The 16,399-nt window shown below is 45.8% G+C and overlaps 2 protein-coding genes across 3 annotated transcripts in view; one reads left to right on the forward strand and one right to left on the reverse strand.

The window, feature by feature from the left end:
- Positions 1–16,399, forward strand: part of SLC31A2 (solute carrier family 31 member 2) — a 543,264-nt gene that overhangs the window by 225,833 nt on the left and 301,032 nt on the right. The gene's annotated exons all lie outside the window — the stretch shown is intronic.
- Positions 1–16,399, reverse strand: part of LOC307207815 (uncharacterized protein) — a 150,760-nt gene that overhangs the window by 96,302 nt on the left and 38,059 nt on the right. For both annotated transcript variants that reach the window (XM_079961896.1, XM_079961897.1), the window contains exons 4-6: positions 15,230–15,425; positions 13,203–13,358; positions 11,334–11,375 (exon numbers count right to left, since the gene is read on the reverse strand). In XM_079961896.1, the coding sequence (XP_079818022.1) occupies positions 11,334–11,375; positions 13,203–13,358; positions 15,230–15,425 (394 nt within the window). The remainder of the gene's footprint in view (positions 1–11,333; positions 11,376–13,202; positions 13,359–15,229; positions 15,426–16,399) is intronic.

Genomic DNA, 16,399 nt, shown 5'->3' on the forward strand with positions numbered 1-16,399 from the left:
TTTAACCACTCTTACAGCTTAATTGTACTTTGCAACATGCAAGGTCAGTGTCCTCGCTCTCAGCCTGTAATTCCCTTTTTACGACTTTGAGAATTGTTTTCTGCTATAAATCAGGGGGCCCCTTTGTCCAGGAGAATAAACATTGCCAAGGTTCGTAGGCAGCTGGTCTTCTGCCTGGCATGAAACATTTGAAAATCTTTAAGCTCATCTTAATATACAGGCCTTAATCAAAAATATAAGCTTTGATAAAAATGCAGGCTTATGATTAGATGCCTCAGTTTAAACTGCAGTAGATAAATAGGTACCGCTCCGGCGGGAAGGTAAACGGCGTTTCTGTGCGCTGCTCTGGCTTGCCAGAAGTGGCTTAGTCATGCTGGCCACATGACCCGGAAGCTGTATGCCGGCTCCCTCAGCCAATAAAGCGAGATGAACGCCACAACCCCAGAGTCGGTCACGCCTGGACCTAATGGTGAGGGGTCCCTTTACCTTTACTTTTACATGTTTCCCATCCATGCTACAGATGAAGGAGACCTATGCCCACATAAAGCAAGGACTACAGGACCATGTGAATGGTCTATCCCATCATGTCTCACTGCTCCTAAGGTGTGAGGAGGAAATGTAGACACGGTCAGAGTGCCTAAAACAAAATAAGCTGTATAAGCAAGTTTTTAAAAAGAAGAAGTTGCCAGGCCACATGGAGGATAAAAAAAAAAGCGGCTGCACCAGAAAGGCAAACATGAATAAAACCTATTTTTGCAATTGGTGTGCAAGAATAGAATTGGGAGCCTTTTCTTTAGAAGCAAAGCTAAAAGACAGAGGAAGAGCAAATAGAGAAAATTTGGTGCCCAAACACATTAGGAACCCAACTCATTTTGCTATTCATTCTTGCAGGCCAATACAAAACCTTTGATTTGGAAAGAGCTATTTTTACTGCCACCACTAACATAAAAAAACCCACAGTATAATTTTAAAATACCACCAATAAAATAAAAATAAAAAGGAGGAAAGCAAGAATGAACGAATGTGTAGTTTAAGAGCTGCAAGGCGATACTGGGGGGAAGGTCCAAGTATAATGCTGTGGAGATAGAAAGCAGAAGCAGCTATAGCTCAGAATCTATTTAAACATAAACTCCAAATAGCATAATAAAATACAATTTTTAAAATAGAAAAAATATGGGGAATCTCCAGACCAGGGGTCAAATGTGGCCCTCGAGGTATCTGAATTTGGTCCTTGGAACTTTCCCCCATTCAGAAACTTCACTGGGCCCAGTTATACTTTTGATATGCTTGTGTATTTTCTGCTGGTACTTTATTTTCAGACTCTCTGCTGTGGGAAGCAACTCACACATTCCATACACTAACCAAACTAAACAAGAACCTAGGGGTAAAATCTGTGCCAGTTCTCAAAGTCTTGATAGGCAACTTGTGAAACATTTTTGTTGCTATTGTTGTTGCTGTTGATGAAGACAAATGTAAGAACAGACTCCACAGCCATAGAGTGAGACAGCATCATCGGCAAACAGATTTCTCCATATTTTCCTGACTCCTAACTCTGTGTAAGTTTGCCCATTAGAGCCTGAGTCCTGTTGGTCAGGCAAAGGGTCCATCTAGTCCAGCCTCCTGTTCTTGCAATAGCCAGCTGGATGTTCCAACAGGAAGCTTGCAAACAGGACCTGAGGACAACAGCAAATTTCCCACTTGTGACTTCTGGTGACAGTAGAGGCTTAACAGTAGAGGCTTAACAGTAGAGGTAGAGCATAAGAAGAACCCTGCTGGATCAGGCTGAAGATCTGCCTATTCCAGTGTCAGGGAACTGCCATCGGAGCCAGAGGAAGAGGGAGGGCTCCAGAGGGATTACAGAGAGCGTCCCAGGAGGGAGAGAAGCAGCCCATCTATTGGGGAGGGAAATCAGCGTAGCACCAGTGGAGAAGGGGGGCAGATGGGGGAATCGGCGAGGTGGCTCCATGACTCCTTGCCGGAGACCAGCGGGGAGAGCACGGGTCCTCCACTGCCCACACCCTCCCTGCGCAGAAGGCTTCCGCGCAGGGAGACTAGGCGGAGACTAGGCGTCAAAGAGCTTCTTTGCTGGAAGAAGTTCAAGAAACGCCCACTGACGGATTCTGCCAGCGACTGAGACAGCCATGGGTGAGTGGCTGTCCGGACAGAATAGGGTTCACCCAGGTAACTCAGCCAGGTGTGGCAACGACTTACGCATGAGCAACCCCTAGAACCATTACATCCAGCATCCTGTTGTTGCAGTGGCCAACCAGATGCTTGATTGGGAAGCCTCCAAGCAGGAGCTGAGCACAACAGTGCTCTTCCCACTTGTGATTCCTAGCAACTAGTGCTCAGTGGAGGGAGAAAACAGTCATTGCAGTTGTTGTTGTTGTTGTTGTTGTATAGTCGTTTAGTCGTGTCTGACTCTTCGTGACCCCATGGACCAGAGCACGCCAGGCACTCCTGTCTTCCACTGCCTCCTGCAGTTTGGTCAAACTCATCCTGGTAGCCTCGAGAACACTGTCCAACCATCTCGTCCTCTGTCGTCCCCTTCTCCTTGTGCCCTCCATCTTTCCCAGCATCAGGATCTTTTCCAGGGAGTCTTCTCTTCTCATGAGGTGGCAAAAGTATTGGAGCCTCAGCTTCAGGATCTGTCCTTCCAGTGAGCACGCAGGGCTGATTTCCTTCAGAATGGAGAGGTTTGATCTTCTTGCAGTCCATGGGACTCTCAAGAGTCTCCTCCAGCACCATAATTCAAAAGCATCAATTCTTTGGCGATCAGCCTTCTTTATGGTCCAGCTCTCACTTCCATACATCACTACTGGGAAAACCATAGCTTAGTATCCATCATCTATGAATCTGTCTAATCCTCTTTTAATGCGACCCTAATTGGTGGCTATCTTGAGGAAGCTGAGTGGGTAGTTGGCATGTGTGGTGGAAGGCCACATGTTGCCACAGAGTGGACTAGGGACAAATGCCCACTCCATCCCCAGCCACAGGCATTTCAGCATAGGCTAGGGCTTGCTAGAGGCTCCACAACAATTTGGATAGGATAAATGGTGCAGTGCCAGATTTAGGGTGGTGTGAGTTCCCACACACAGAGTTTAGAGTTTGCAGGGGGGGGGGTTGCCTCAGGGGAATAGGGGTCACCTAACAACTCTCAGAACACTTAAACTACAGCTCCCAGAATTCTTTGGGGACATTTTAAAGTGGCAGCATAGTGCTTTAAATGTATGGTGTGAATGTGACTAAACAGAATGGCACTGTTCTCTTTGAGGTTTGTCTGAATACCTCAGGTGTGGGGAACCTTTAGCGCGCCCCCCCCAGATATTGCTAAACTACAACTCCCAACACCCCTGGCCAGCAGTTGTGTTTACTGGGACCAATGGGAGTTGCAGTTCAGCAACATCTGAAGGTTCAAAGGTTCCCTACACCTGGAATACTTGAACTATTTAAAATTATTGGTAGTACAGTGGTACCTCGGGTTATGAACTTAATTCGTCCTGGAGGTCCGTTCTTAAACGAAACTGTTCTTAACGTGAGGCGTGATTTCACTAATGGGGCCTCCCGCTGACGCTGTGATGCCACCATGAGATTTCTGTTCTCATCCTAGGGCAGAGTTTGCAACCCAAGGTACTACTTCCAGGTTAGCGGAGTCTGTAACCCGAAGCGTTTGTAACCTGAGGTACCACTGTATGGACTGACTTTTATTTATAAAATGTTTTCATTGTTTTTACATGTGGATTTTTTTAAAAAAAGAAAATGTTGATGTTCTTACCTAAAATCAGGTTGAGATATTTTAAGGGAAGCAACTCATAAAGGTAAAGGTAAAGGTACCCCTGCCCGTACGGGCCAGTCTTGACAGACTCTGGGGTTGTGCGCCCATCTCACTTAAGAGGCCAGGGGCCAGCGCTGTCCGGAGACACTTCTGGGTCACTTGGCCAGCGTGACATTGCTGCTCTGGCAAGCCAGAGCCGCACACGGAAACGCCGTTTACCTTCCCGCTGGTAAGCGGTCCCTATTTATCTACTTGCACCCGGAGGTGCTTTCGAACTGCTAGGTTGGCAGGCGCTGGGACCGAGCAGCGGGAGCGCACCCCGCCGCAGGGATTCGAACCGCTGACCTTTCGATCGGCAAGCCCTAGGCGCTGAGGCTTTAACCCACAGCGCCACCTGCATGAAATCAAATAAATGCCCTGATTTGTTTCTTTGAGCAAAATAGAGAGATGCGTGGATCATGACATTCTGCAGTTCAGACACCAGGTGGTGCTTAAACTTCATGATAATCAGGGGGGAGTCTTCTGCCTCCCTTCTGTGCCTTTTCTTAAACTTTTTTATTTACACATAACAACATACGTGACCAAACATGCAACTTATAATACAATTCATCATATCTGAAAACCCAACCATAAACGTGTTGTCCAATTTTAAATATATAAATGTTTTAAATAAATAAATATTTAAATCATTTTGCGAAATCTAGACAGGTGCAATTGATATATTTTTTTTTAAAAAAAGTATTATTTCACAAAGGAGTCCGGTAATGCCAAATTATACCTTTGTACCATATAACTGACCAAAGAAGCCCATGGGGGAAACCCAGCCAGATGGGCGGGGTACAAATAAATTATTATTATTATTATTATTATTATTATTATTATTATTATTATGTCTTTTCAAATTGCTCTCCCTACGCCATCCCCACACTGTCTCTCAATATCACAAATTCTATACATTTTGCTACCTTTGCAACATGCAGCACCTTGCTAAAACCATTCTCCTTTCCAGTGGGAATTTGAGCAGAACACTTTTTAATGGCAAGCAACATTTCTGGCTGCTCTTAAATAAATTTCCAACTACAGGAATATGAGTTGGATCTCCTTTCTCAAATATCCAAGCCATACTTGTGTGGGATTTAATGGCATAACATAACCCACTTGTTCTGGTCTTTTATCCCCCCCAAAAAATAAATAAATAAAGGGAGACAATAAACTTATTGTCTAGCTCTCTGAGTGATGTGTCATCTAAGCCTCTCATGACAAGAAGAAAGAAAAGAAGTGTGGGTGGGGAAATGAGTATTTGTGGAGGAAGATTGGGTAGCGAGAGCTTGTGACCCTACCTGCTCACACTTCATCCAGTAAGCATATTTGAGAATCTCCAGTTTTGCCTGCATTGGCCCAGCCTGGTTAGCATAGGCGCCAACTATAGGGGGCCCAGGCCCCCACATGTTTTTGGTAGGTGCTCAGCACCTACTGTGCGGGCTCTTGTGTGACTTCCAGTTTTTGTACCAAAAGTTGTGTAGGAGGCCTTCTACAACCGCCGAGGCAACGTCAGAGGTCTCGCGAGGTCTTGGGCGCGAACTGCCAGGCCTCAAAAGCACCGCTGGGCAGGTTGATGCAATGTGACGTCGTGAAATTGTGACATCACGTTACATCACAGGTGCCATTGGGCTCCCATAACTTGGGGCCCAGCTTGGCACCCCTTCTGGTTAGGGATGAACAACTCTGTCAGTTTTGATTTCTCTTTCACTTTTTGTGTGTTTTAGTGTGATTTTCTTCTAACTTCTGTTTGCAGTTTTGCCTAAGATGCACATCTTTATAAAGCAATTTCCCCTAATATACAGCATTGTCAGTTTCATTAACAATTGTATTTTTTGTGCATGCTTTCATTTAGTCTATGCATTTTTTGTCCCACATTTTTTGTCCCACCTTACAGAATTTGGAGAAGGGCAAATTTTGAAGGATGGCTGCCTTTTAGTTAACATACTGTTTCAGAAAGTGGGAACTGGGTAGTTTAGCCTTTAAATATGAACTGAATCTAATCTCTCCACCAGGAACACTTGAGGATTTTTTTTCTTTGAGATTCCAACAAAAACAAACCAAATCTACACCTCTTGTAATAATGCACAGCTCAGAACTCAAACACTATCATAGCCATGGCTACTCAGAAGTAAGTCCTATTGAATTCAATGGGGCTTACTCCCAGGTAGGTGGAGTTAGGACTGCAGGTTCAGGTAGCAGCAAAAAATTCAGGTTCATGGGTCAAAAAAAATATTTAACAGTGTTTTGAAAATGTATGCATATTTTAAGAGGAAACAGGTTTAACCATTTTCCCCTTCAAAAGAAAAGTTTACATACTGGAACATGTGCTGTATTTGAATGCAAATTTAAATGCATAGATTAATACACAAATAGAACAGAATGAACTTATGAGTGAACACAGGGTTAAGAAGTACAAGGTTGTATCAAAGTTAGTAACATCCATCAATTTCAATGAGTCTACTCTGAGTAGGACGGCTGGATACAACCCAGAGACTAGAACCCCCAGACTAGTTCATTTTGAGTTCACACTGACCATTCTTCACTGGGGATGTTAAGAAGGGAACTTGTAAAAGAAAAAAATGTACATCTTGTGTATCTCAACCACCCCTTGGTGACTATTCAAACAGCTTGAAACGTTACATGATTTATAGCTCAAATGGCATCTGTTCTTCATATCAGTGACCAGGGATGATGCAGGGAGAAAAGAGATACCTCCCCCTCTATAAATCACCACCAGCCAAAAACTCCCAGAGTCCTAAGGTGCCCTTTGCTCTGCAATAATCTAGTGAAAAGTTGTCAGTGTCTGGCAATGGAGACCGGTTCATTAAGAAGAAGAAGAGTTTAGATTTGATACCCCGCTTTATCACTACCCGAAGGAGTCTCAAAGCGGCTAACATTCTCCTTTCCCTTCCTCCCCCACAACAAACACTCTGTGAGGTGAGTGAGGCTGAGAGACTTCAGAGAAGTGTGACTAGCCCAAGGTCACCCAGCAGCTGCATGTGGAGGAGCGGGGAAGCGAACCCGGTTCACCAGATTACAAGTCCACCGCTCTTAACCACTACACCACACTGGCTCTGCCCCAGCAACTTCTGACTGCCTTTAGTCAGCCCTCTCTCAGAAGAACATAAGAAGAGCCCTGCTGGAACAGGCAAGTGGTCTATCTTGCCCAGCATCCTGTTCTTAAAGTAGCCAACCAGATGCCTGTGGGAAGCCTGCAAGCAGAACCTGGATGCAAGACCTTCCTCCCCTCATGTGGTTTCCAGCAACTGCTTTTCAGAAGCATTGCTGTCTCTGACCACTAGGGCCAGTCCCTGAATTGAATCAGGACCATATCTGCATCGAGGCTGACATATTTAAAAAAGTGAAAAGTTGTTGAGCTTTTTTCTTTCCCCCCAAAGTTGTTGGGCATTTCTTGCAAGTTCTTCCCCCCCCAAAAAAAAAACCACCCACAAAAAAATATGAATTTTCTGAGCTATTTTTGAGGAAATTCGGCAAAATCTAGACTTCCGACATGGGTTGCCATATGCCCAGATTTTCCAAGAAATTTCAACAATTTCCACCTGGACACTGCTTCTGACTGCCTGTATTCTGGCTACATCTAGGAAATTCCAGATGTATGGCAACTCTGGAAGTGCCAGATCAGGCCCTGGTTTGGGGGAGGCATGCACAGCCCTAATTCTCACTGTGTACAGTCTTAAAAAGAAGAGTTTGGATTTGATATCCCACTTTATCACTACCCTAAGGAGTCTCAAAGTGGCTAACATTCTCCTTTCCCTTCCTTCCCCACAACAAACACTTTGTGAGGTGAGTGGGGCTGAGAGACTTCAAAGAAGTGTGACTAGCCCAAGGTCACCCAGCAGCTGCATGTGGAGGAGCAGAGACATGAACCGGGTTCACCAGATTACGAGTCTTCCGCTCTTAACCACTACACCACACTGGCTCTGCAGCTGAATCAGTTCAAAGGCCTGTCTAGTGCAGCGTCCTGTTCTCAGTGTGGCCAACAAGATCAGCTGAAGAAACCTATAAGCATGACCTGATAGCAACAAGAAAGGAAAAAAACATTTCTCCATCCACTTCCCCAGTGCCATTTTCTCTCTCCCGCCTTATGACTTATAAACAGTACAGAAGGTGGGTCTGCCTCTGAGCTTGGTCTCGGCATTGCACTTAGTCTCCCAGCACTGCAGGGAGGAGGCTCACCCTGCTATCCATTCATTCTTGGTGTTGGCTGACTTGCCTTCGACCCTGCTGGTCCCAATAGGCATCAGCCACCACTGGTGTCTTAAACAGTCTTAGCAAATGGAGACTGCTGTCAAGAATAGCCTAGCCTTTATCAAATAGCCAGTGCTCCAACAATTCCCATTAACATATTGGTGCTACTGGGGAGAGGTCATTTTGTTGGAATAAATGGAGGGAAGTAAGTCATATCAGACTTATTATTTATTATCTCAACTGCCTAAGAAAATGTAGATAGCAAAGATAAATGCTGCTGTATCAGAGATCTTGGACAAGTTGGGTCTATAGCAAGAAGAATAATTGGGGAAGTAGGAGGAGCACTGTGTTCCCGAACGCTGCAAACCCAGATGTGACTGTTCCGGTTTGTGAACTATTTTTGGAAGCTGAACGTCCTACAGGGCTTCTGCAGCTTCCGATTGGCTACAGGAGCTTCCTGCAGCCAATCAGAAGCTGTGCTTTGGTTTCTGAATGTTTTAGAAGTCGAATAGACTTCCGGAACTGATTCCGTTTGACTTCGAAGGTACAACTGTGCAATGTAACCACAAAAAACAGCAACCATGGAGCCGTTCTTTATCTACCTCTCTAGGTGCAAAAGGAGGAGAAGCTGCAGGCAAAAGTTAACGTGGAGGGGAGTACCTCAGCTGCTTCTCATTATTTCTTAACCCATAACTCCAAAGCAGTGAATTCTTCCCCCCTATTTTTACAAGTCCAACTGAACCTCTAAAACATCCCAGGAGTTTTCTGTTTCTGATTAGAAGCTTGGGAGGGAGGGAGGGAGGGAGGGAGGGTGTGGGGAGTGACTTGTCTCAGTTCCAGAGTCTCATTACATTTCTCTCCAGGCCCATGAAACTCACAAGCACTCTTACTATGGCAGAAATGTAACTGAAACATAAATCAACTCTCAGAGGCAGAAGTGCTGGCAGCAGCTAACATTGGTAGGCAATGGAAACAAACAACAGCTTAGACACAAGATTTACCCACCCAGGAAGAATGGCAGATGAAGGTGATGGACTATATGGAGCTGGCGGAAATGACTGGCAGAATCCAAGACCAAGGAGAAGAGTTGGTGGTAGAAGATTGGAAGAAATTTAAAGTTTATTTACAGATACATTGTAAAATTAAGGAATGTTAGAAGGATGTTGGAATGAAGTTATGTGGCTTTAGCAGAAATGTTATAAAGGATTAAGTAATAATGGGTTGTTAATTGGTGAAAGAAGAGAATGTAAAATTACAGTATGGTAAGATAAATTATTAGGATAAAAACAAAGATGGAAAGGATTTGCTGAAATATCTAATTGAACTAGAATACAAAAAAGGGAGGTGTGAGGAGGTCAAGGAAACAAGCAGATGAAAAATAAGTTATGGGAAGGTTTGATTTGTTTTTTGTTCGTATTTTTTTGTGCTGTTTTTTTCTTTTTTTGTCTGTTTGTATCTATTGTGATGTATTGCTTTGTTTTTTCTTGCTTAATTTAGTGTGTGTGTTTTTGTAACCTTTAAAACTGGAATAAATATTATTTTTTAAAAAAGAAACAAACAACAGCTTAAGGAAAAGAAGAGGGGAGTCCAAAATTAGACTGGGATATTTTCAGGGTGCTCCCAAGCTCCTCTGTATTTTGCAGAAGGGGTCCAAACACAGAAGAGCCAAAACTCAGCGGAAGAGCACCTGCTTTGCATGCAGAAGGTCCTAGGTTCAGTTCCCAGCATCTCTAGGTAGCGCTGTTGTGGAGGGGTGGGGTGATTTTAAAAAATCTAATCAGTCCTCCAGCCAGACTGGCAATATCCCCTCACTCACACAGTTTAGGATATTCCTGCATTCTTCAGCAGAGGTTCTTTTCATTCAGCAAAGTAAGCGGCTCACACAAAGCTTTAATAATAAAGAAAACTGTAACACAATAACATACTCTGTGAGAGAAACTAAAACAGCAGCATGAGCAAGAATGAAGCAAGAGTGACAGTTGGTCTCTCTAACTAAACACCCAAAGGGAGGGACCGATTCCAGAGCACAGCACACAAGCCCCGCCCACCATATGCCAGACATTCTACTAATCAAATTAGGCTCCAGTGTTTTTCTTACAAGGGCTGGGGGTGTCCCTTGCCTGAAACCTTGGACAACCACTGTTGATCATAGGTCAGTGGTTACCAAATAGATAAGAACTGTGGACCCTCTGTTTTTCAAAAGCCAAGCCATGGACCTTCTGGGTAAGTTGGGGTCTGTGGACCGCCAACTTGGAACCATTGGTATAGACAGTGCTGGATGGACCATTGATGTGACTTGGTGTAAAGCATTATCAGTTACTCAGAATCATAAAATGTAAAAGATTAGGGAGTGAAGCAAATTAAAATAATGATGCCATACCACTCTGTACATGACCCAGGTCCTTCATTACTGAGGATCACTAATTAAAATTTTTGTACTATACCTCTCTCCTCACCCAGGCCCTTTCCTTCATACTTTTTGCCCCTGGATCTTTGTTCACTGCACATTCCCATCAATTCCAGGGTGGTCAATATAAACCACTTTGGGAAAGACTGAATCCACTTTATTTTGGGAAGCTAACAAGTAGGGGAGAGATAGAAAAAGTCTGTCTTTGTGGAATGTTTCCAGAGGCCTCCTGACAGAGGTGATCATACAGTGTGACCAAAGCAGTTTCTGTGCCAAAACAGTCGTTCCAGAAGGATTCCATGGTTGATGGTATTGAAAGACACTGAAGAGGTTAGGGAGAATGAACAAGGACACATTTCCCCAATGGCTTCAGTATTAAAAAAAAATAAACAAAAAGGAAAGGAAGGGGAAAAGCTAAATGGGATTTGTGGGGTGGACAGTTGTAGCCCAAACAGCAAGTGTTCTGCAATTACTTCACACAGCTGAACATCCTTCAAATCTTGATTCCATGCTGTTAAAGTTTCTAGTCCTCATAATCTCAGGGGCTGAAGGGTCTAAGGATTTTATTATTTTAGCAGAAGGTGGGGAAGGGAGGGAAATGGGCAAAGAAGCAAATATATGGAAATTATCAAATTTAGTTAATCCACACAGTAAGCCACATAAATTATGCACTTGCAAAATTCAGCTGTTCACAACACATGCATACACTAGCACACTTCACAGCATCTGCAACTGTACTCGCTTCTCTGAAGTTGCTATTTTTATTCTTATTATCCAGAGCATCCAGAATGACCTCATCCATTATCAGATAAGAAATGCTGCAGTGTCTGGGTCTCCTGTTTTAATAAGGCAAACCAAAGAGTAGAGTCTGGGCACTGTGCAGTTTAGAAAAAGTTGTACCTTTGTGTAGGATCGGTGAACCTCATTGGTTACGTTTGGCACCTAATGCAAACAGAGCAGAAGCCAGATGAGAAAGAAGTCAATATTTTCCTAGCTGGCAAATGTTTCGCAGTCACCCGCTGATCGAGCATCACTAAGCAGAAATATATATGGTTTTGGCATGGTTACAATCAACTGCATGCAAAGCATAGCTTTCTGTTGCATTGTGATTCATGGAATATCCCTGCATCAGGAGCATAAGTAGCTGCCTTCTTCTGTATCAGACCATTGCTCTATCTAGCTCAGTACTGTCTACACTGACTGACAGTAACACTCCAGGGTTTCCCAGTCCTCCCTGGAGATGCTAGAAACTGAACCTGAGATCTTCTGCATGCCAAGCGGATGCTCTGACACTGAGCCACAGCACCTTTCTAAACTCACTCCAACACAACTCTCTTTTTTGGTTAAAGGGCGTTTTTTGGCATTAAATCAGAGGTTTTGTGAATGCTAGGGTTTTTTTGGGGGGGACGACGACATTCCCACCTTACTTTTTTTGCTGCTGCCACAATCAGTTTAACTCTCCTCCTATAGCAGTGAACATTGGTTGGCACCATTTCTTTTTCTTCCTCACCTGAGGCTCAAGCGTAAGGGCCATTGGTTCCACTATAACAGGCCAGCTCCATCAGGCCTCCTCAGCCTTCAGCTATCATTTGGGGGCAGCCATTCCATCAGACTGCCTCAGAGGGAGAGATATGGAAGCTGAGCTCATTTCACTAGTTTTGCTGGAGGCCCATCACCATCAGGAACCTCCTGCCTCTGAACTGGTAAGGCTGCAGGTAAGGTAAAGGTAAAGGGACCCCTGACCATTAGGTTCAGTCGTGGATGACTCTGGGGTTGTGGTGCTCATCTTGCTTTATTGGCTGAGGGAGCCGGCGTACAGCTTCCAGGTCATGTGGCCAGCATGACTAAGCCGCTTCTGGTGAACCAGAGCAGCACACGGAAACACCATTTACCTTCATGCCAGAGTGGTACCTATTTATCTACTTGAACTTTGACGTGCTTTCAAACTGCTAGGTTGGCAGGAGCTGGGACCGAGCAACAGGAGCTCACCCCGTCGCGGGGATTCGAACCGCCGACCTTCTGATTGGCAAGCCCTAGGCTCTGTGGTTTAACCCACAGTGCCGCCCGTGTCCTGTTAGGCTGCAGGTAGGGGCTGTCAAATTTTGATTGTATGTTAGCCATCCCGGCTACCTTTTCAGCTGAGAACTGGATACAAATGCTATAAATAAATAAATAAATAAATAAATAAATAAATAGTGGTTTTAAAACTACCAGAACTCAAAATCAGAAGCTTTTGGGCTTGTGTGCAGCTGCACCATATGGTGGCCCGGGTGATTTAACAAGCTCAGGGCATGGACTGACTCCACCCACCCAGAATGGCGTTTGGATCTAATGGGACATGACAGAGCATAACATTGGCACCAACTCTAGGCTGTCCTGGGTGCCTTGGCCCCCAAATTTTGTATGTGTGGGGAGGCTCAGCACCCACACTGCACGGCTCCAATACGCATTGCAGTTTCTACCAGAAGTTGTGTGGCAGGCCTGACGTCTGGGACTCCATGAAGCCTCTGACATGACTTCCAGCAGAAAACCAGAAGTTGCATCAGAGGTCTTGCGAGGCCTCGGGTGTGACCCCCAAGGCCCCACATGGCCTTAGAAGTGACGTCAGGCCTCTGACGCAACTTCCAGTTACATAAAACTTTTCAACTTGGTGCTAAATTGCAACTATACTTGGTGGGAGCTCTTAAGCAGTAATCAAATCATCATTTGCTTTGCTCTTTCTACCTTCCCACTTCTACCTTTCTTTTCCAACCCTTTACAAAGTTCCACCTGAGTCCAAGCTTGGGGAAACTTCTCCCAGAAGTGGGATCTGTCATGGTGAGCTCCTTTGTCCAGGAGGCTGCCGCAGGTGCTGTAAGAGGCTTGACAGGATCGATCTGCAACTCCAGCATCTCCCATCCAGAAGCTCAGCTGTCCCAGCGCACCCTGGAAAGAAAGAGGGAGAGTTTGGGAAGGGTTAAAATATAATGAGCACCAAAAATTTATGGAATGCAAGTTTTATTACTGTATTACGTACTCATGTTTTGGGTTATAAAACAGTGAATAATAAAAAAAGTAACAAGATTGTAGGGGAGTAAAGTTCCAAGACACATGAACTTAACATGAACCATATGTCAGGAGTGCTCTGATGGTGTTTCCTGCTTGGCAGGGGGTTGGACTCGATGGCCCTTGTGGTCTCTTCCAACTCTATGATTCTATGATTCTATGATTCTAAGTCATTGCCTATTGTTCACCCTTCTAGGTTTCTGAAAGGTGGGTGTGAGGAAACTCATCTCAAGAAGAGTACTGTAAAGTGGGGAAAGATTCAAAAAAGACAACCAAAACGATCAAGAGGTTGGAGCAACTTTCCTATGAGGAAAGGTCACAACCAGTGCTTTTTATGTGGGGACACTCAAGCGCTGGCGGAGGAAGAGGGGGTGGGGGGAGCACACCGCCCCCAGCAGCGTGATCCCAGTGAGGTTCCATCGCAGCTACCCCCCCCCGCAAGGTGACCCGTCCCCGCAGGCAGCCACGCCCCTGTGGGCGGCGCCCCCCGCCCCGAGGACGTGTGCCCCACCCGTTTGGGTGGGGCACACTCCCTACCTGGGATGCGCCCCAGCCCCGCCCCCGCCTGCTCTCCACCCCCCGGTGCTGGTGCATGAAGTTCCACCACTGCACTCAAGGGTACACAGCACCAGCACCTTTTTTTCCTAGAGGAAAAGCACTGGTTAAAAGTGTGGCACTTACTGTAACACCTTAATGGTGAGTTCCGGCACCTTTTTTCTAGAAGAAAAGCACTGGTTGCAACATTTCAGAGATGTTAAATTAAGAGCAGGGGTGGAGCTTCATGCTCCGGCCCCTGGGGGCGGGGCTGGCGCACATCCCAGGGGCGTGGGTGGGGGGCAGCCACAACGGCACCCCACCAAGAACGCGCTGCCAGGGGCGGTACGCTCCCCCCACCCCACTCTTCCTCTGCCAGTGATTAAGAGATAAGGGAAGAATGGATATGATAGAGGTGTATACAAATACAGTCGTACCTTGGCTCCCAAATGCCTTAGGAGTTGAATGTTCCGGCTCCTGGACGATCAAAAACCGGAACTTAGTGTTCTGGTTTTTGAATGTTCCTTCGGAAACTGAACATCCGACAGGGCTTCCACAGCTTCCGATTGGATGCAGGAGCTTCCTGCAGCCAATCAGAAGTTGCGCTTTGGAAGTCGAACATTTCGGAAGTCAAACGGACTCAGGTCCCGCTTGCAAGCCTCCCATTAGGGCATCTGGTTGGCCACTTTGAGAACAGGAGGCTGGACTAGACAAGCGCCCATTCCAGCAGGGCTCTTCTTATGCCCTTAAAGCAGATATACATTCTTACCAGTATCTGGATAAAAATGGACAGTATGTGTTAGGAAGAACTCATTATGGGCAGGGCTGTAGCTAGGGGGTGGTGAGGTGGGCCCCCACTAGGGGTGCAGATGGGGGAGGGGGCACAAAATCGGCTACAATATTATTGCCTCATAAGAAAAGTTTTTAAATAGAGGGTGAATTGAATGGGTGGGGCTGGAGGAGAGGCAGAAAGAAGAATTAATTTGTCTGTGGTTAGGGGGTGCAATCTGGATGGTTCTGCCAGGGGCGCAAGATCATCTAGCTATGGCTCTGATTATGGGAACTGTGGCTGCTGAACAGTTTCCTTGTGCGTTGTAATAGACAGCTTTTCTATTTGGGAACAGAGAAAGCTGCCTTATTCCTTGTGATTTTCATGCATTATAGTAGGCAGTGTCCTGAAAAGAATAATGCAGCTGCAAACCCATGCTCTTCCTCACCTCGAAAGGGACCTCAAAGGGCTCGATGAGACCTCCAATAACCACCAGGCCCTCCGTGGCCACCCCCATGCCAAAGTAACCAGACCAGCCAACGCTCTCCAGCAGGCAGCAGTCCACATACAGAGCCAACCTGTTCAAGGAGATGCTAAGGGCCACTCTGTGCCAGTGTCCATCTGCCAGGGAGGAAACTGGGAACCTGCAAGTGACAGGGCCAGAAAGAGCAATACATGAGTTAGGCAACACACAGCAACAGGGAGTCTGCTGGCAGAGGTGTGACAGATAGCAATGGATGGAACATGCCTCATTCTGCCTAATGCTAGAGCCAGCCCTCAACACTCTTACCTTCAAAACCCAGCTGCCTCTGAGCACAGGGATGCCTTATACCAAGTCATACTATTAAGATATGCTAGAGATTGAAACTGGGACCTTCTGCATGCCAGAGAGCTATGGCCCTACCACTGTAGAAAACTCACCCCTTGGAGGCCATGCCCAGCACCCACTCTGATGTAATTTCAGCACTGGGGGATGACCTTTTAATTCTCCCATGCAAGTGTACATTGTGAGTTTCTGAGACCAGGCAATGCATTTTTAGCATTGCATATTGTGACTATATTTGGGCATTAACGCTAAACCACTAGTGGCCAACATGGTGCCCCACTGAAGCTGCCACCATCCCTGACTATTAGCAGTGCTGGCTGGAGCCGATAGGAGTTGTAATCCAAGATTATCTGGTGGGCACCATGCCAGCTACCCCAGCTCTAAGCACAGGGTTGAGGAACCAGGGGCCACATTCCATTCTGGGCAACTTACTAGGAGCCACATGCCAGTGGTGGGTGGGGCCAGAGGCAAAAGTCGGCAAAGCAGCAATTGTAAATGTTTACCTTCATACAGTAGGCAAGTTTCAGCATGCCCTCACACACCCCCTCTCTGTCCTCCATCAAGGCAACCAAAGGGCATCATCAGAATTCATTGATAAATTCTGGACAGGCAAGAACACTCATAGAGAGTGCAAAGCAGGGCTGGTGAGGGGCATGGACTGGACAGACTCCTGAGGTCAGATAGGAAGTTCTTGCCTCTGAGTCTGAGGTTCCTTAACTCTGATTGCGCATTACAAGAACATGACTGTGCAAGCCTCAGGTTCACACATGACACATTCCCTTCCAATCTGGA

This window comes from Podarcis cretensis (assembly GCF_951804945.1).
Source record: "Podarcis cretensis genome assembly, chromosome: Z".
Lineage (NCBI taxonomy): Eukaryota > Metazoa > Chordata > Lepidosauria > Squamata > Lacertidae > Podarcis > Podarcis cretensis.